The following is a 21,883-nucleotide window of genomic DNA, read 5'->3' as shown; positions in this document are numbered from 1 at the left end:
ACAGGTACATGAGGTTCCCCTACTAACTCATATCGGACTAAACCTTAGAACAGTGTGACAAACGAATTTGAAGTGTTCAAATTCGGATTTTGGAGAAAAGCATTAATATATACGATATATTTAACCTAATATTTAATTGTGAATTAAACATAGAGATAGAGAAATAGGAGATATTTAAATAAGATTTAAATATCAAGATTATGAATAGAGATTCATATTCATTTGGATTATTGTTAGATTTAATATTAAATTAAATTAATTAATTATTTATTTAATATTAATTTAATTTTAAAATTGATTATTAGAATTAATTTTTGAAATTAAATGGAATTGATCAAAATTGCATTAAAAGTCAAATTATTGACTAGGTAAAAAATGCAATGGAAGTCAAATTGTTAGACTTTTGACTTTTGAAAGCCAAAAAGTCAAATTTGTTGACTTTGGACTTTGAGAGTCAAACTTTGACCAAGTTAGTGGAAAGATCCAACATTTGTGAGTGGAAAATGCCAACTTTTGTATGGCTAAGTGTTGTCTTCATTTGAAGACACTTGCCCCACTAAATCCCAGTTTGAGTTAGTGGATTTTTTAGTATCATATTCTCATCAAACTTAAAGTTGCATGTTTTGCATGTAATGGTCTTTACAGGGAAGTGTTTAATGAATTTTAAGAACTCTTGGGCTTAGTGGAAATTGATGAGATTATGTGATAATCTCATCCCTTTTTTCTCTCAAAGCTTTTAGCCTTTTTCCTTTTCAAATTAGTCATTCACTGGATTCCACCATCCTGTTCTAAAGCCGAAGAATAGTCGGGAAGACTCTCATGGTGATCTACGAACTGTTCGTGAGGAGATTGAAGCTAATTTGGAGAAGAATCAAATTCTACAAAGGTTGTATTCTTTTTCCCCTTTTATTTGTTTCATTTGCATGCTTATCTTTGTAATTAACCTAATTAGAGTACTTTAGATCCGTTTTTATTTTGCTGTGCATATGTTCATTCCATCATATTAATAGTATATCAGATATAGAAGATCGAATATATCAGACATCAATCAATAAATATTTGAAGTTAGAATGAATGTATTGAAGGAATCGAGTTCCCGACACGGAAGCGAGTGATTGCTTCTATCAGTGAATTTGTTTTTGGAATAACTTAAAAAAGAACAAAGAAGTAATACATAATGGTAGACATTAAATCCTAGAGCATGCTTTCTAAATAAATTCATATAGAGAGGAAATGGTAGGAGAAAATACTTACCCTTGAAGCCAAATTAATCTTCACAAATTTCCTCTTAGGTGAGATTACGAACAAAGAATTTCTCTCACAAACATAGCAACAAACAGCAAAAAGTGAAGGGTTTGCAATATCCCGAAGTGGAAGAAATCGAATGAAATTGTTTCTCCAATTTTTTTTTACAAACCATAAAATTCAGAGGGATAGAAACATAGATAAACAAAAATATAATTAAGCATGATTTCTACCAAATTTACAGAGAGGATAAGCGATTGAGAAACTTACCCTTGAAGAACCGTATCTTCATGTATCCTCTCATTCATAACACGAACTAGACCTTCTCGATCTCCAGAACTCGGCACCAAAACCTCAAACACAGTAGCAAGGAGATACCACCACAAGGAATCCAAATTATTCTCTAGGATGATAATCAATAGAGAGGTGTGGGCTTCTATTCATTAATTTTGGTAACCAAAGGAGAAAACTTTTCGAGAGAATTTTTCATAGAGATCTCAAGAAAGAAGATAAGATAATGAAGAATGATCAAATCCACTGAACCCTCTATGCATTTCACGTATATGAGAAAAGAATGGGAATAACTACTCATTTTGTCAAAATAACTTCATAAGGAGTTATTGATTTTAAATTCAAAATTTTAAATCAAATTTGATTTAATTATATTAAGCACCTAATATAATTAAACTATATATTATATCTACCTATAGTTTATTATATCACATATAATATAACCTATAGTTTAATATTCTCTCATATAAACTATAGTATTAATATGAATCATATTAATATTAATTTTAATCTATAGTTTTTATATGAATCACATTCGTATAATTAATATTTGAATTTAATTTATTCCATCAAAACTTTATATTAAAATGTATCATATACATTATATTAATTATATCTTATATAGTTAATTTTATTTAATTAATTTGAACAATTCAAATTAATCTAAAATCAATTTGATTCTCATTAATCCTTATTCAGCTAACAAACGGACCTTATGGGCCTATAGATTGAAGCTGAAACAATACTTGATTAATTAATTAATTTCTTTACGTAAATTAATCAACCTTCATTAATTTTCGGTCAATCCACTATAGACCGACAGTTGCACTCTCTGCACTATAGATATATTTCTATGTCAATTGGATATAACCAATCAACAACAAATTGATCCTTCACAAATTGCTCGTAAGTACAACTGGGTCAAATTATCATTTTACCTTTATAGTTACATCTAACTCCTTAAGTACCATTGATCACCCTAGTGAACAGTTACTCATAGTCCAACTATAACTAAACCCCTCTCAGACCAGTAGAGAGTATGGCGTTGCATTGTTCAAGACCCGGAATCAGCTCTTAAAGGACGAATTTATGTACTAACTCTAAAAATAGAGAAAGAGTGAATTCCTTCTTATGTAGTTGTGTTCCCAGCTCCCCAATCAGACGAATCCTCAAAATGGTAGGCATATTGAGTCGGTGAAATTGGCCACTCTCACCCATGCAGATCCAACTCATTCCGAATTAAGGTCAAGTAGCTATGGTCATCCTAGTGAAATGTAAGTCTCTTCTAGCAACGGTATTATAAAGGGAGACTATTCATTTCATAGTCCTGTCTAATAGAAACTCTTTATATAGGATACCTCCACTCACATTTCTCCACATGAATGATCAGGATCAGATCCTCTGTAGTACTTTACAACAATTGTAACAACTACAAAGTGGGTCATATCCATAGTGTCACTAGGATAAGGTACCCCACCTTTGAAAGAGTAATAAAACATGCAACAGAAGACTTCAGAATCAACAAGCACTTAAACTATATTTAATTTGAGTTTTAAGCATGTTGTTCATATGATGTTCATAAGAAGGTTTGAAACATATATTACCTTTGAAGATTTCCTCCACGAATTCAGTTGAAATCCACCAAGATAGAGCTTGAATCTTCAAGAGGACTACCGCCGAGATCTTCTCCACTATGCTCAAGCTGGAACGTATTGTGGAAACACTTAAATCAAGTTGAATTGATGTAGAACAAGTGAGGGATGTGTAGGGTTTTCAGGTTTTCACTTCAGCAAGTAAAACTCAGAATCCTTTATGATCTTCATGCATGGAGCTTCTATATATAGGAAAAATTCGTGCAAATATACAGGGTTGCATGAAGGAAAGTTCCTCATTGGAGATTATCACAAAATCAAATTGGGATTTGGTGATAATCCATCAACATATAATTAGTGTATTTTTTTTTCCAAAAAATGGAAAAATCCACTAACTTTGAAAATGATTTCAACAAATCATTTTATTTAATTATTAAATTACTTTTATAAAATTAATTAAAAAATAATTAATTTAAATAAAATTAATTTTAATTAATTTTTTAATTCTTGTTAATTAAAATAATAAATAAATATTAAATTAATAAAATATCAATTTCACCAATAATCAATTTTATATTTAAATCATAATTTAAATATTAATTGGTTTTCCAATTTTCGTTTAATTTCGATTAAACATTTTTAATTGTATCATATACAATCAATCGAAAATCCTAAAATTGAATTTGAACATTTCAAATTCATGACCCTAATTTCATACATCAATACTCAATTTGTTATTCTAATTTAAGAGCTAGTAGAGGGACCTAATGGACCTACAGATCATGACTCCAACGATACGTAATTAATTCATTAAAACTCTTTAATTGAATTTATTACTATTCGTTAACTATCACGACACACCATTATAACTCGATAGTTGCACTCTCCTTACTATAGATATATTTCTAACCATAATCAATAAGTCAATCATTCGCAGGTCGTTCGTAATTATAGCTAGGTCAAAATTACCGTTTTACCCCTATAAATACATCTTGTTCTTTAAGTTCTCACTAACCCTCTAATGAACAATATGATTCATAATACTACTTACGAATCATGTCCTTCTCTATCATGAGAAGGCGGGGCCCCGATTTTTCAATATCTGGAATCAACACTTAAGGGAACAACCTATCTGCTAACCCTAAAATGGGTAGGAGTGAATTCTATCTTGCAGGGCTATGTCCCCAGCTATTTATCCAGTCTCTATCCCTAAAATGGAAGGCTTATTGAGCAGTGCTGTTGGACTACTCTCACCCATGCAGATCGAAGGATAATCTCGAATAAACAGGTGTTTATAGCTAGCTTAGAATTAAGATCGAGTTATCCTAGGTTACTTTAGTATGAAATAGTCAGTTTTAACAATAAACGGTCGTTATAAAAAAAAGTGGCTATTTCGTGGTCCAGTCTATATGCAAATTCATTACATAGGATGCTCCCACTCACATATCTCTACATAAATGATCCGTGGATCACATCATTTGTATTACCTATACAAAATGGCCACATCCAATAGTGTTACCAAGATGAGATACCCAATTTCATCCATATACTTATAGATCATTTAGGCTATATACTATTAACTTGATTCTGTTTATGTCAATACATAAAGTTAAAGTATTCATACTATAGACATGGATATGTTTATTGGATTTTCATAATAGAATGCAAAATCAATAACTTTATCGAATAAAATATTTTATTGATAAATAGAATGTTTAACACAAAATTTACGAACTGCGAGTTCAACGACATTCTCAATAATTTCCCACTTAGACTAAAATTCCAGTGAGAATAAATATATACAATACAATGTTGAGAAACATAAAAGGGAAAATACAATAAACTAGGGCATCTCTAATACTATAGATATTCTCCAACTTGCCCTAGATTACGTTGCTCAGAGTCCTAGTCCTATCAAGTGGCCCTCGAACACTTTAGCCGAGAGGGCCTTCATAAATGGATCAGCAAGGTTGTCTTCAAAGGCTATCTTCGTGTCGATCACGTCTCCTCACTATACATCTCTTTGATGAGATGGTACTTTCTCTCAATATATTTTCCACGTTTGTGACTCCTTGGTTCTTTCGAGTTGGCAGCAACACCACTATTGTCACAATACGATGTTATAGGTAGGTGCATATCTGAAACTACTTCCAAGTCAGCCAAGAATTTGCATAGCCATATTTCTTCTTTAGTGGCTTCACATGTGGCTACGTATTATTCTTCCTTTGTGGAGTCAGTGATACAACTTTTCTTAATGCTTCTCCAAACTATAGCTCCTCCATTGAGAGTGAAAACTGATCCTGAAGTAGGTTTCCTTGAATCTGAAGGAAAACGAAAACTCGAGATTTCCATGAGCAGTGGGACAAGACTATTCCAAATTACAATCATGAATGAACATATATTTATAGTCGACTTCTAAACAAGCGATTATATAAATAATTCCAGAAATTACAGCATGAACAACACAAAAGAACAGAGATCAAACTCTACGCACATATAAGGATGCGTCTCCATGCTTTGTTGCGCGACTCTGAGCGAATAACAGCAACCACGAGCGCTCGATCTACACGACCGCAACACCACACGAACACAGCACGAACACTTTGTGCTCGTCCTCAATGATCTCCTTGGTCATGANAACACCACACGAACACAGCACGAACACTTTGTGCTCGTCCTCAATGATCTCCTTGGTCATGAACTCCTCTGCAACAGCGAACGACCTCCACAACACCACGAATGGCGTCCAGAAAACCTCGACGGTATCGAGTTGAGTCTGACACTACCAACAACACGACCTTGGTATTCTCAGTGTGAGAATCTAGAGGGTGGGTTCTGTTCAGACTTGGTATGAGGTAGACGAACGGAAACGATCGCTTACACGACTGGAAAAGTGGGAGATGGCGGAGACCTATCATATAGGTCGATGCCCAATCGTTTAGATAAAGCTATGTGATCGTATAGAAAAAGCTATGTGATTGTTTAGCCTATCGTTTAGCTCAGTCTGTAGCCTACAGACACTACACGATCGTTTACCTTGAGCCAGTGATCATCTAACAAAGCTATGCGATCGTTTAGTAAATACTACACAATCGTTTAGCTCGCACCTGCACGATCGTTTAGCTCGCCCAGTTGTTGTTTAGTAAATCCGAATTTACTTGACGACTTTGTGAGTTTCTTTTTCGCAAGAGAAAACTCAAAAACTTTTCAAATGTTTGTAAGAAAACTTTTTTTTATTTTCCTTTTAAACTCACGGTTACCATGATCCAATAACCAGAAAAAAAATATTAATTATTCAATAATTAATATTATTATAAATATAAATGATAACCAACTTATCATACTATATTTATAACGTATAGTTTTAATATTTCATCTCATGAAATATATAAACCATAATTCTTCCTCTTTTCCATGGTACTTAATGTAAATCTCATTTACATCAATCCTCCACTAGATGTATCTTATACATCATGCCGATTATATCATATATAATCAAAATACCTTTTGTCAATTTGAACATTTCAAATCAACACCAAGAACTGATCCTCAACAGAATTCAAGCTACCAAGGGGACCTCATGGACCTTTAGCTCCGGAGCTTCAATGGTACGTAAATAACCGATTAAACTCTTTAGTCACGAGATCCACCATCTGTTAACTGCCAGGCACTCCACTGAAGACCAACAACTGAACTCTCCTTACTATAGATATATTATGTGTCCATCTTAACCAATCAACAGTGCGACAACCCTTCACAGATCGCTCGTAAGTACAGTTAGGCCAATAATCGTTATGCCCCTATAGTTACATTTGTCTTCTTAAGTACCACTGGTCCCTCTAATGAACATAAGTCATAGTTCTACTATGACTGAGTCTTCTCTTCCAAAGAGAAGCTGTGGTCACTATGTTCAAGCCCCAGAATCAGCTCTTAAGGGAGCAATCTCTCTACTTATCCCTGCTTTGGGAAAGGAGTGAATTCCATCTTGTGGATTGAGTTCCCAACTCCCAGATCAGACAATTTGGCCACTCTCACCCATACTAATCAAAGGACTGCCTTCAAAGGCAGAAGTTTCCAAAACACCCAGGATTGAGGTCGTGTCACCTATGGTCGTTTAAGTGAGATGTAGGTCTCTAGTATCAACAACATTATATATAGAGTCTAATCATCTCGTGGTCCAGGTCTTATACAAACTCTTTGTATAGGACACCCCCGCTCCACATCTCCACATGAATAGACAGGATCTACCATCTATAATAGTTTATAACACTTGCAAACCTCTACAAAGCAGGCCGTATCCATAATGTCATCAGGATCAGGTATCCCACCTTAATTCTTATACTTGTATATCACATATACATGCTTAAGTTCACATAAGATAACCAAGGAGCTTTGTTTATTGGATATGAGTAAATGCCAGAATTAAATTGCACTTATTTTATTCATTGGACAATGTGTATCTTTACAAAACAACGAGACTCCGGGAGAATTAGGACACTAATCCCAACAGAATCCACGTCAGTCTGGAAATCAGAATCAGTGTATCCAGTAAGGATCAAATCCTTAGGTCTATACACAAGCATATAGTCTCCCGTTCTCCTTAGATACTTGAGGATGATTTTGACAGCAGTCCAATGACTGTGTCCTGGATTGGACTGGAACCTGCTGACGATTCCAACTGCAAAGCATATGTCAGGACGTGTACATAACATTGCATACATCAAACTCCCAACTACAAATGCATATGGTATTCTTGTCATTTATTCAACATCTTGAGGTGTGTTAGGACACTGTTCCTTTGACAAATGAATTCCATGTCTAAAAGGTAACATACCTTTTTTGGAATTTTGCATATTATATCTTGACAACATCTTGTCAATATAAGATGAATGAGGTAGTGTTAGGGTTCTATTCTTTTGATTTTGAAAGATCTATATTCCTAGAACGTATTGTGCATCACCCAAATCTTTAATTTGGAGCTGTGTTGCTAACCATCTCTTTACGTCAACAAGAAATCTTGCCTCATTCCCAATGAGCAAGATATCATCAATATAAAGAACTAAGAATGCTACAATCTTGTTGACTATTTTATTGTATACACAAGGTTCGTCAACATTCTGTTCAAAGCCATAAGATTTGATCGCAGTATTGATGTGTTATTTTATGAGGTGAAGTTATGGAATGAGATGCGGTGATGGAAATGCGTTGAGCAACAAATTTTCACAGTGGAATCCAAGTATAAACCCCACTAAGTTTCCTAATAAGTCCAGGGTCGAATAAAGGACTAAGGAAAACGGTATGTGGTGATAATTTTTCAAAAGACTTTGCAGTAAACGGTAAATCAAACATTTGTTTTGGGTTTTTGTTTGTGGTAATAAAATAAACGAATGCGGCGGAGTTTCGAAAAGAATTGATAATACGGAAGATGCGATGAGTATGCGGTGAGCGGGTTGAGAAGGGGTTTGACTAACACTTTTTAGGATGTTTTCCTGTTATGCGATCATGCAACACACATACAGTAGCAAATCATCTCTCGACGCAGATGCTATGGCTTCTAATATTAGAACGCATGTGATATATACGATGAGTCTATAGGACCTACACATAACCTCGATTCTTATTTATGCGATGAAAAAATGACATACAAACAAATAAGGCGACCACATAATATCATGCCTATCTCTAAGGTGCATGTGATGCAGGTTGGCAAACAGAGCTTATCTCTAAGTCCATATCTTTCGCTTATGCAGATCTAATCTTACTCTCTCGAGTCTAGATTCTAACCTAGCTCTCTCGAGTCTTTAGGTTCTTTCTTTATACTCTCTCTCGAGTAGCTCTAAAGGGGTGTTGGGCACAACATAAAACAACATAATCGCATGAAATGAAGATCCTAGGTCATGTTAGCTTAGCTCTTCTCAACCCATTCGATAAATTTAGCTACTCATGCGTGCTTTCAAGAGATTGAACAGATGTAGATAAAGAAATTCCATTGTATAGATATAGAGATGAAATACAAAATAACAATGCAAGATGAGAATAAAGAGCCTGGTGGTAATCTCTTGCTTCCCAAGGCTTTTACAGTGTCTTTTCTACTCTGTTCAAAAGATAGTCTCGCTCTCGCGAGAGTCGGCCTGCTCTCTGCTTTTCCACGCCTTCGGGTTTCTTCTCGAGTTTTCCTGAATGATCTTCCGGCATCTCTTCCCTTTTCTCGCTCTGCATTAAAATAAAAAAAAACTAAGAACAAGGCTATTCTATTTAAGGGAAAATTCTCTAAGTGTTCGAACTCCTTTACTAAAGGCTGCCGTTGGTATTTATAGAGCTTCAGGGTGAAAGGCGGCTTCTCTCTTATGATTGCACATATGGGATGGATTTAATTCTCTGACTGATGCGTCGAATATTTGTCACCGAAAAGCTGAGTGTACTTGTTATCTTTAGCGGCTTGTCAACTTAATTCAGACTTGACCGTCATCAACTTTCTGTCCCATCGTGATTAATTATGCTTTTCACCCAGATGCACCCACCAAGTTGTGCTGGCTCTATGAGGCAATCCTTCTTGAGCAGATGTTTGTGAGCACAAATTACTGGAAAGCCTTGCGGTAATGCTGCGCTCGATTGTTGATTTCTTGTGATCGCATTTTTCGTCTTGCGTCATCGCATATTCTGCATAAAAATACACAAATTAACTGTTTTCGTACGATGAACGCATGCGACCGCAATGTTATGAACTTAATGCTTTTTAGACGCAATCTAACATATTTTATCAACGCAAACCTTCATTGTTTAATAATTTAACACTGTAATGACGTGCATTTCTCCCCATTATCACACCTCCAAATTTAAACATTGCTTGTCCTCAAGCATAAGCTAAAGATTTTCTTTAGAGAGTCAACTGCAATCCAACTACAATCTCTTTTCCTAGATTTCTCAAGGATACTTTATTCAAATCCTATACACCAAAATTTCCTCAATTTTTATTCAAGTCTCTTCTTAAAACATTTCTAAAATCTAAGGACCGCAAGTTTAACCTTCAAAAAGGACTTTACTAGATTCCAGGACATCGCATGATTTATTTCAAAAAAAACTTTTTCACTGGGGTGTCAAATGATTTTTATCCTTGCATATTTTTCCAAGTGCCTCGTCTTCGTTTTGGCTTGCCCCACGTTGTGTCATACGGACATCCAACTATGAGCAAGGCGCTCTTTTTCAGACTAAACTCATACCTACTTGGTAGTGGAGTTGCGCGTCATTCATTATGCGTTGATCTAGCGACTTACTTTCATTTTGGCTTGCCTCCAGTGTGTCATGCGGACATCCAACTACGGGTATGTGCCCTTCAAAACTTAACTCTTATTATCATGGGTTTCCCCATTGCATTGAAGTGGAGTTGATATTCTCAATTTTTTTAGATAAAAATAGCAAGGTCGAAAATAAATACTTCACTCCCAAATTTAAAATGCGGCAATGTCCTCAATGGCAAAAAAATTGAAAGAAGTCATGCGATGTTCTTAGGAAGCTACGTAAAGAGTCAGTTTGAAGACAAGCTGTAGACCATTAACTTCTAGAAATATTTCATGAGGTGACTGTACCAAAAATAAGTATACTCTAATATATAAGAAAAAGTAGAAGCATGTGTTTCATCATTGAATCAAATTGGCAAAGAGAAAACATGCGGTGACTTACTAAATTTATCAATGTTAAATGATTGCGGTAATCAAAGAGGTTGCAAGTGTAAAAACTTTCAAAATTAAATGCGATGCGATAGTGGGATTTTGGAATAAAGTCAAGGAGAAATCAGCCTAAATTTGCGTTGTCGCCCGCATTGTTTGTTGGCGCATCCTGCTTTGCGGCAATCTTCTTTCTTTGGATTGCGGTGACGGAATAAAGTAGTTGCATCTTCGTGTAGCGCCTCCGCAATCGTTGCAAGAAAAACATCGAGAGGGTTAAATATTATAAAAAAAACAAAGTTAACAAAATCACTCATTGCAATCGTTTAGCACGATTGTTTTTTCTTTTTTTTAGATAAAGAAGTAAACTGCAGATAGATAAATGATAACAACAAAGTGATGAAAGTTCATGAAGTATTGATGTAGGAAAAGGATATTCAAGAGGATTGCGTACGTGATGAGGTTGAGTCATATAATCACCCAGGGACCGCTTATTCCAAGATGAGCTTTTCACGTCCACGTTGGCTTTCTCTTCTTTTCTCGATCTTCCAAAATTTTGACTGCCTTAATCCGGAGCTTCTCCCTATTGATGTTCATTATGATTTCTCCCTTGTGCACATCAATTTGAGCTCGACTGGTCGAGAGGAATGGTCGTCCCAAGATGATGTGCGCATCTTCGTCTGCTTTATAATCCAAAATGATGAACTCTGCTGGCAAGATGAATTTATCAATTGAGATTGCGACATCTTTCAACTCTCCCTTAGGATGTATTCGGGATCTGTCCGCAAGTAGGAGAGTCTTTGTCGTGGGTGTGAGTATGCCAATATTCAATCATTTGAAGATTGATAGCGGCATTATGTTTATACTCGCCCCAAGATCACATAGTGCTTGGCCATGTAGACCCCTCCAATGGAGCATGGTATCGTGAAGATTCCTGGGTCGCACATTTTTGGTGGGATCATAGCAGTTTGCGTTACTGCCATTGTTGTAATCTTGTCTTCATCATTTTGTTATTCTTTCAATCTTTACGGGCATGGTGGTGGTTGGACTTCTTCTGTCTCATGTTCTAGAGGCTCAAGGGTGAACGCAACTTCAGGGTTCACCTTCTCGAGATTTTTCAAATTATAAGTCAACGGGTCCTTAGTTTTCACCACATTCAAGTTGGTCCCGATGGGCTCCTCCCCTACTTTCGCAGTCATTTTTTGTTGCTTAGCAAGGAGACTGCTAAGCATTGTTCCTTCCCGGTACCCCCAGCATTGCGAGGAAGCTCAGTTGAGCTCGGCAATGCTTCTTGTAGTCTATTTTTTAGCTTGCCTGCAATTTGTCCCAGCTGAATTTCGAGATTTCGAATGGACTTTTCTTGATTCTGAAGCACTGATTCGTTCTTCTCAATGTAATACTTCAACAAGCTCTCTAAGGATGAAGATTGCGGTGGTTGCGAGCTGCTAGCTTGGCTATGCGTTGGAGCGTTGGTTTGCGGGAAAATCCAGGTGGCCCTTCTCTTTGCACTACTGGTTGGAAGCTTTGTTGCTGATTTGTCCACGTGAAATTTGGGTGGTTTCTCCACCTGGGGTTGTACGTCTTGGAATAAGGATTATTCTTTATAAAGCACACTGACTGCAGATTTCTTGGGCATTCTTCCATCAGATGAGCATCTCCACAAATGACACAACTTGCGGTCGTTTGAGCAATTGCGTTGACCTGCCCTTTCTTCGCTCCCGTGTTATTAATTGCAATGCCTTGATTCAAACTCATCATTGTAGTCATCTGGTTCTGCAGGGATGCAATGGCCCCGTTGTTTGCATCATTATCTTTTATTCTCAATCTCTGATCGCTCTCTCTCTAATCCTCGTGATTTTTAAAGATGCAATCGAGGATATTCTTAGCCTCCTCATCTTTTTTGTCAAGCAGACCACCAGCGGCTGCCGCATTAGTAACGGTCTCTGAAGAGGGATTTAATCTGTGATAAAAAATCTCTATTTGCAAGTAGTCTGGTAATCCGTGGTGTGGACAATCCCTTACCAGCTTCTTAAACCTCGCCCAGACATTGCTAAGCGATTCGTCAGTTTCTTGTTCAAAATTCGTTATTAATTTCCTTCTCCTGGCATTCTCGGTTGGTGGAAAATACTTCTTCATAAACTTTTCCACCACCTATTCCCACGAAGTGTTCTCTCCTGGTTCGAGAGAATACACTCATTTTCTTGCTTGATCACACAAAGAAAATGGAAACAGAGTTAGTCGAACTTCTTTGGTAGAGATGTTCGGGAACACAAAAGTATTATAGATTTCTTGAAGCTCCGGAGGTGGGCGTGCGGGTCCTCACCAGCCTTTCTACAAATTGTTCAGCCATCTGGATCATCTGCAGCATCACCGATTTCATTTCGAATCGGGATCCATCAAGGGCAGGCCTCATGATTCCTAGAGAGAAATCGTAGAGGTTTGGCGATGCATAGTCTCGAATGGGCCTATTGCGATCGTTTGCCAGTAGTGTTGGATTCGCCATGACATTGTTTGCGTTTGGTGCTTGATAACTTGTAGAAATATAAGTTATTTATACTGTTTTATTTAGATATTATATATTCCGGCTAAAAGAATGAAAAGTTGCATTGATAGTATAGAAATTGACTAAGAAATGCGAGAATTATAAATTGTCATCGATACACCCATTAACACCATTGCGATGGTAGAATAGAGTGTTTCAATTTCTGTTCTGCAGGAAATCAGTCACTGCATGCGTTCATGGCTCAAAGATAAAATAAACAACGCATCTACGTCACATTGCACCCATCATTTAGGAATGAAAAGATGATCAACGTAATGACGATGCATGCGACAATCGATCAAGAGCATAGTGATCAACGCAATTTTAACCGCATGCGAAAATAAAAAATAACATCGGATGTGGCGATCGATCGAAGATGTAAAGAGCAACGCATTTCCAGAGGATTCTGACAAATGTACAACTTTCAGTTGTGCATTTCTGACGGGTTAATTGTGTAACAGAAGGAATATTCACTCTGTCATTTCAGGAACTACCATAACCATAAAGTGGGACCACGAAGTCAAAGAGCCAAGCTTCACCTATAAATAGCTTCTGCAAATTCACTGAAAAACATACATGAATACATAGAGATGTGCATATATCGATTCTGGGAGGGTTGGAAGAATGCGTTAACTAAAGCAAAAAGTACTTCCAAAGATGGAAACAACATTGCGTTCATCAGGTTCATCCATGTTTCACCATAGAGATATGGGAATGCTACCAATCACCAAAAGGTTTACGCCAAGGGAAAGCGGACGTTAGTTGAATCTTTAACACAATTGACAAACTTGCATTGTTTTTACTATTTATTCTTTCTCTTTCTGATTCATTCATAAAGACTTACCATCGCATCCCACAATTCTTTGTACAACTTCACAGACAATTCTCAAACTCAGTATCGTGTATCAAGTATCTTGTATCTTGCATCATATTAGTTTAGGTTTTATTTTATCAACACAATTTTATTTCATTGCAATTTAAATTCCTGTATAAACCCAATTCTTTATTTATTGTAAATATCGATCGCATATACCACATCAGTAACAAATTAACGAAAACAATCCTTGTGTTCGACCTCAGATTATTCTTAAAAACTTGCTTTGGAATTATACTTAGTTTTAGCGCAAGGAAACTTGTGACACGCATAACTCCATAGCATACAACAAGCATATCATTAACAACACATATAATCAGACGTAGTATGCATAAGAGATAACACAACATAACATTCCATCTTTAACGTCAACAAGTTTATGGCGCGTTGGTGGGAATTGGTAACGGTTAGTGTTGAGTACTTTTGTGGTATTTTGTAGGAAAGATATCTTTGTACTGTCTATTTAACAAAAAGAATAGGCTGACGGTTTATGAGTACTGGAACTGATCTAGAATTCGAAGCTGATCCAGAGATCGAGCGTACTTTTCGCACAAGGGCATGCCAGAATAGAGCAAGGCGTAGAAGAGTCAATATGGTAGACAACAATAACAATGAGGAACCTGAAGGAAATCAAGGGGTAAACCGGCCAGCACAAGATCCAGTTTCTTTTGCTACTGACTGCAATATTCGAGAGAAGAAGAAATGATAATGCCATTGTACCTGCGGATAAAATGACAACTTTGGCTGCACAGATGGCCGCGGTGACCTCTCTTCTACAATCGATGGCACTTAATCAAGGTGCCCTCTCCCAAGGATCAGCGCAACCTAATGCGCCGGCACAAGTGGCCGCAATAAGTTGCATCCAATGTGGAGGGGGCCATGCAGTAGAAATGTGCCCATCAAACTCGCAACAAGTGTGTGCTATCCAGAATAATCCGTACAACAACATTTACAACGGTTGGAGGAATCACCCTAACTTCGGTTGGGGAGGAAATCACAACCAAGGGGGGCTGAGTAACCATCAAAACAACAACTCCGAGAATCAAGGAAACCCTCCACCTTTTCATCAAAACCAGAATCAGGGTCATCAGAGACAACCGCAAAACCAACCATCCTCCTCAAACACCTCTAGAAATTCATTGGAGTCCCTGCTCAAGCAATATATTGAGAAGAACGATGCTGTCATTCAATCATAGGCATCTTCAATCAGAAACTTGGAGATCCATGTTGGGCAACTTGCAGCCGAACTACGCAATAGAACACCTAGAATGCTGCCGAGTAATTTCGAAGCCCTAAGATCTCACGGGAAGGAGCAATGTCCTTGACGACATTTTGCAGGCAAGCTTGACCGCCTGCAGAGGTGTGGTTTGCGTTCATCATGGGAAAAATGTCTTCCGGTCCATATCTCTAAATTCTATGTTTAATTGCTTTCTTAATTACTTTATTTATTACTTTATGAATTTTGTTATTTATTGCTTCCTTAAACTTGTTTTTATTGCTTTATGAAATTACTTCTCATTTAATTCACTTGTGTTAATTTTCGTGCTCTGTTTAATTTTCTTACTTTTCTGTATTAATTGCGTTATCCTTAAATTTTGGTGAATGATTAAAAAGAAGAAAATGAATACCGCAAGGTTCGAGTGACTTGCATTGATGAAAAAAAATATTATAAAAATATTATAATAATAATAAAAAAATAATAACAATCAACATCTGGTATGCATTGCGATGATGGGTGCATCTTGTGCTAACAAGAGACACTTTGCATTCATCTTTCACAAATGCATTGGGTTGAGTGGTGTGTTGCGCTCGTATGTATTTTTCGCCCGTCCTTAGCAAAAATACACTATGTTGGGCTAGTGTTGCGCCAGTAGAAATACAGTGCGCCCGTCCTCCAGAAACTGTCTCTTATACACATCTAGATGTGTATAAGAGACAGAATAAAACACCAAAGACAAATTCTTTTTGCAAATAGAGTAGTCCAATCGTTTAGGCTTCCAAGGACATGATGAACTCGCAGACGAAAGGACGTACTTCTCTATTGATTCATAAATATGAAGAGCATGGCGACAGGATTTTTGAGTACCTCAAGGCCTGCCACCGCAGAATTTTCATTGGGCCCATCAAGGCCCATCCTATAAATTCCCACTTCCTTCGTCTGAAAGAGCCTATTTTAGTCTTTTGCAAACAGAAACCCTAGCAGAGCCTTTGCATACCCGGACTTCAAACTTCCTTTCTAAAACCCTAAGAACTTTCCCAGTCTTTTTCACTCAGTATATCTATGGCCGATTAGTCTTCCCATCCATCCTCTTCACCCTCATCACCCTCACAAGGCCAAATCACTGCAAGAGAGGCGGCATTCCTTGCAGCAAGCCGCCGTCTTGCAGCCCAACCAAAACCCATCTCTCGAATCACCAGAAAACCTTGGTGGAAGTCTTTAGCAGCTGGACCACTCCACATTAGAGAGGGGCAGAGCACGGAGAGTGCCCCACTCCCAACACTATCTTCTAAAAGCGAGAGAAAAAGAAGAGACGACAGAGAAGTGTTCGGGATTATTTTGAATAACATGGAAAAGGAAGAAGGGCTGCCCAACGCAGAGGTTGTTTATCAGGCATTACCTTCAGAGGAGGAGATGGAGGAAGCTTCGAGGAGAGCTCTGACCGTTTCGAATTCTAAGGAAATTGTTCAAACAGAGTCCTATGAGGGATCCATCAGGGTTGCTTTGGAGGAAGCAGTGGTGGAGAAGAAACTTGAAATGGCTGCGGAGAAGAAGAAGAAGAAGATCAAGGAGAAGAGGGCTGAAGGAGATGAGGAAGCCCATTCAATCAAGAAGAAAGAAAGAAAAACGAGTGAAATGAAGGAACGCATGCGGGAGGAGATGTGCCTGAAGAAGAAAGAAGAGAAGAGAAAGAGGGCTACGAGCCCAGAAATTGACAGAGAATTCACCTCCATAAGGGTGGGTAAGGGGGAGTCAGCGCAACAAAAAGAATCAATGCAACCTGAAGAGGAAACAACACAAATAAGAACGGTTGCGATTGATGATGGAGAAAATGCAGACATCACCCCCTTAGGCAGCATCGCAAGGAGGAATTAAAAATCAACAATTGACCCACCAATTTTGCAAAGTGCATTAGAAGAAAAGGAGAGGAGGAAGAAGAGAGGAGGAAGAAAAACAAGAGAAGATGTTGTGGGCACAACAAATCATTGCAGAAGTTAGTCGAAGAAGAAAATAACAAGATGAAGAGGTGCGCCGCAACAACGCAATATCGACAGAAGAGGAAAGAATAAGGCTCGAGGAAGAACAGTGCATTTTGTTGGCCTCAGAGCAATTTGAAAGAGAATTTGAAAAAGAAATGAGAGAAGAAGAGGAGGAAGAAAAGAAGAAGAAGGAAGAGAAGGAGAAGAGGCACAGAGCAAATGTTCAGCGCATTCGAGAAAAGAAGGGCAAAGAAATTGCGGAGTGGGAGAAGGAAGGACAATGCAAGGAAAGGGAAAGGAAACAAAAACAAAGATCCCACCTTGCATTGACAAAAGAAAAGTGAAAAGCAGTAGCAGAAAGCAGTGAGCCTGCATTGGCCAAGGGACGCCCATCAAAGAAGAAAGAAAATGACGATATGATGATGGAAATGGGATTCTTCCCTGCGCCAATGCCACTACCGGACTTGATCACAAGTGTTGTATTGGAACATGGATGGAAACATTTTGCCAGTGTCCATCCATCGTTATCCCAACGGTAGTGCAAGACTTCTATAATGGATGGCTCCATGACACCAAAGATGCGGTGACCATGAAAGGGGAAGTGGTATCTTTCAACACAAAGGACATCAATGAATTATATCTGTTGAAGAATGTCCCGGATGCACTGGGTAATAAAACCATTGATGATCCCACAGAGGAACAGATGGAAGATGCGCTGAAGGTATTAACGTAATTAGGCACTCAGTGGTCGATTTCCTTAAAAGGCATCAAAACCCTTGCATCCAAGAAACTGCTTCCAGAAGCGCGACTTTGGGTATATTTGATGAAACAATGACTCATCCCGATTTCACATCACAAAACAATTTCGAGGGATAGAGTCATGGCCGCATATTGCATCGCACGTGGCATTCCAATAGACGTGGGCCAGTTGATCGCAAGACATATTCGAGGATTTCTTTCCTTGGACAGCCTCAAGCTTATGCCTCTCACTAGGTGTGGGTATTGAAGAGGAAACAATGTCGGAAGTACATGGCCTCATCAATGTCAAGATTTTGAGAATGCTTCTCAAAGATTCCCCATATTGCCCTGAACTCCCGCCTAAAAGGCCCATGATCGATTTAAATGCACCACAGCAGCTGAAACCCAAGAAACAGCGCAAGGTTGACAAAGGAAAGGAAAAAGTCCAAGAGCCATCATCGTAAGATCAAAAACTCTTGAACCCTTTGCCTTTGATCATTTGCCCTCCAAACCCTACTTTAGAAACCCTCTCCACACTCCCTGAACATTTCACCAACCTTTTCCTTGCTCCTGATTCACCTAACGCATATCTAGTAGCTTCATCCTCCCCTTCATCTTCACTGCAATTTTCCCCTCCACTATCGCATGTTGATGACCAATGCGATTTGGGTAAAGGCACTTCTGCCCAACCCCAAAACATTGATGGTGAAACATCGTAGGCGTAGCCCACCATTGCCACCTTAGCTGCTGAACTTGTTGATATGCGTTCTCTTCTTTCTCATCAACATGATTATTTCTGCCAGCGAATAAATGAGGTAAACGAGCGACAAGAAAAGTTGCAACGCAGTGTTGCTATGACAAGGCAAGTGTTTATCAATATTTAACGCAATATTTACACGATCCACCTGAACCACAGGCAATTAGCAGAGCGCAACCATGAGTACTTCAACTTTTTGACAGCTTATCTTCATGGTCCTATGGTGCCTTCGCATTTGCAGCAACATTTGTATTTCAGAGAAGCTTCTCGAGTACCTCATCAAAATCCTCCTCCTGAACTTCCTCCTTAATAAATTCTACAATTTTTTTTATTGCAGTCATTCTTTGATTTTTAATTCATTTCATTATTTTTCTATGTATAGAAGCTAACTCTTGATTCTTTGTATATGCTACAATTTTGTATTGCGTTATTTGTAATTCTTTGTACACTTGGTTAATTTTTAATACAACTGAGTAACAATTCTTTCCGTATGTATTAGCCTCTTATTTATCATCCTTTGTCAATTATTGCAATGTTCTTTATATTTTATTTTGCGTTATTCATTGTGCTACCATGATGAATCATATGCATACCCTTAAAAACATTTCCCGCACTTTGTATTTTCTGACTAACACTTAGATAATTCGTAGCAATAGCACTGCTTTACCTTTTATCCTTCAAAATTCTGCTCAAACCTTCTTTTCAAAATTTTGACTAAGTGTTTTGTCTATTCTGTCCAAAACAACGCAATGAGGACCTTACGCATCTCTAAATTTGGGGGTGGGGAAGGTCTGAGCAGATGCGACCAAATGGATGCGGTCATTAAGAAAATGCATTCATTACCATGAAAAAAAAAATTAATTTTTTTTTCATATAGACTCCAATGTCAGTGCAAGGGAAACTCTAAAAGAATCCCAACCTGATAAGAGTTAAGTTGTGAAAGAAACCTGCTCGTAGTTGGATATTCGCATGACACCCGTGGGAGCAAGCCAAAACGAAGGTGGGTTTCCAAGAACAACGCAATATGAAGAAAGAAAAAAAATGAGAGAAAAATAAAAGAATTTAAGAGACAACTCCTCGGACCAGCAAAAAGTTAAACTTAGCTGAAAATCAAGAGTTGAAGTTAAGATTGGCACACAACTGTAGATGGATGTTTGCATGACACTCGTGGGAACAAGCGAAAACGAAAGGTGTAACCATGATCAACAGTTTCTAATAAAATAACGCAACCCGACCACCGCATTCAAGATGCATTAAGTTATTTTTGCAAGAAGAGGTAAACATATTGAAAGATACCTTGCTCGGAGACTCACCTCTCGGCCTTGTCTCTTGATTATCCCGGATCTACTCTGGACAGTCGCTTCAGACCAGTCTCTCTCTCAGAATCGATATATGCACGTCCTATGTATTCATGTATGTTTTTCAGTGAATTTGCCAGAAGCTTATTTATAGGTGAAGCTTGGCTCTTTGACTTCGTGGTCCCTACTTTTATGGTTGTGGTAGTTCCTGAAATGAAGAGTGAATATTCCTTCTATTCACAACAAATCAACCCACCAGAAATGCACAACTGAAAGTTGTACATTTGTCAGAATCCTCTGCAAATGCATTGCTCTTTACATCTTTCGATCGATCGCCGCATGCGGTGTTATTCTTTATTATCGCATGCGGTTGAAATCTGCGTTGATCGCTAAGCTCTTTGATCGATTGTCGCATACGCCGTCATTGCATTGATCATCTCTTCATTCCTGAATGATGGGCGCAATGCGACGTAGATGCGTTGTTTATTTTATTTTGAGCAATGAACGCATGCGGTGAACTGATTTCCTGCAAAAAAAGAAATTGAAACACTCTATTCTACCCATCGCAATGGTGTTAGTAGATGTATTCAACGACAATTTATAATTCTCGCATTTCTTAGCCAAATTTCTATACTATTGATGCAAACTTTTCTTTCTTTTAGCCGCAATATCTAAATAAAACAATATAAATAACTTGTATTTCTACAAAGTTATCACACCCCCAAATTTAGATATATGCTTGTCCTTCAAGCATATCTTTTACTAAGGCAATATTGCTCAATCCTATCCTTATTTTGCGTCGATTGATTGCTCTGAATGCCCAACCTAGTAACATTACTTAATGGCGAAATTTCTTTCTATCATTGATAATTCATAAACATGCCTACTTTATTCTTCTATAAACAAATCTCTCTACCAAGATTCCTTCTTATTTTTAAAAGAATGTTTACCTCTTCTTGCAAAAATACTTAATGCATCTGAATGCGTGTCGGGTTGCGTTTATTTTAATTAGAAACTGTTGATCATGGTACACCTTTCGTTTCGTTGTTCCCACATACATGCAAACTCCTCTACAGTTGTTGCCCAATCTTAACTTCAACTCTTGATTTTTCAGCTAAGTTTAACTTTTTGCCTGGTCCGAGGAGTTGTCTCTTAAATTCTTTTATTTTCTCTCATTTTTTTTTCTTTCTTCATATTGCGTTGTTCTTGAAGACCCACCTTCGTTTTGGCTTGTCCCACGGGTGTATGCGAATATCCAACTACGAGCAGGTTTCTTTCACAACTAACTCTATCAGGTTGGGATTCTTTTTAGAGTTTTCCCTTGCACTGACATTGGGAGTCTATATGAAAAAAATTAATTTTTTTTTTTCATGGTAATGAATGCATTTTCTTAATGACCGCATCTCATTTGGTCGCATCTGCTCAGACTTCCCCACCCCCAAATTTAGAGATGCGTAAGGTCCTCATTGCGTTGTTTTGGACAGAATAGACAAAACACTTAGTCAAAATTTTGAAAAGAAGGTTTGAGCAGAATTTTGAAGGATAAAAGGTAAAGCAGTGCTATTGCTACGAATTATTCTAAGTGTTAGTCAGAAAATACAAAGTGCGGGAAATGTTTTTAAGGTATGCATATGATTCATCATGGGTAGCACAATGAATAACGCAAATAAAATATAAAGAACAT

General features: G+C 37.6%; 1 protein-coding gene across 1 annotated transcript; it reads left to right on the top strand.

The window, feature by feature from the left end:
- Positions 1–16,774: 16,774 nt before the first annotated feature.
- On the top strand, positions 16,775–17,302 carry LOC120084186 (protein PXR1-like). The gene has a single exon (XM_039040078.1). The coding sequence runs from the start codon at positions 16,775–16,777 to the stop codon at positions 17,300–17,302; it is 528 nt and encodes a 175-aa protein (XP_038896006.1).
- Positions 17,303–21,883: the final 4,581 nt, after the last annotated feature.

The sequence above is a fragment of the Benincasa hispida genome, chromosome 8 (genome assembly GCF_009727055.1).
Source record: "Benincasa hispida cultivar B227 chromosome 8, ASM972705v1, whole genome shotgun sequence".
NCBI lineage: Eukaryota > Viridiplantae > Streptophyta > Magnoliopsida > Cucurbitales > Cucurbitaceae > Benincasa > Benincasa hispida.
This window is presented reverse-complemented; position numbering and strand designations above follow the sequence as displayed.

Coding starts and splice junctions, on each gene's coding strand:
- LOC120084186 (XM_039040078.1), top strand. CDS start 16,775: ATGGAAAAGGAAGAAGGGCTGCCCAACGCAGAGGTTGTTTATCAGGCA.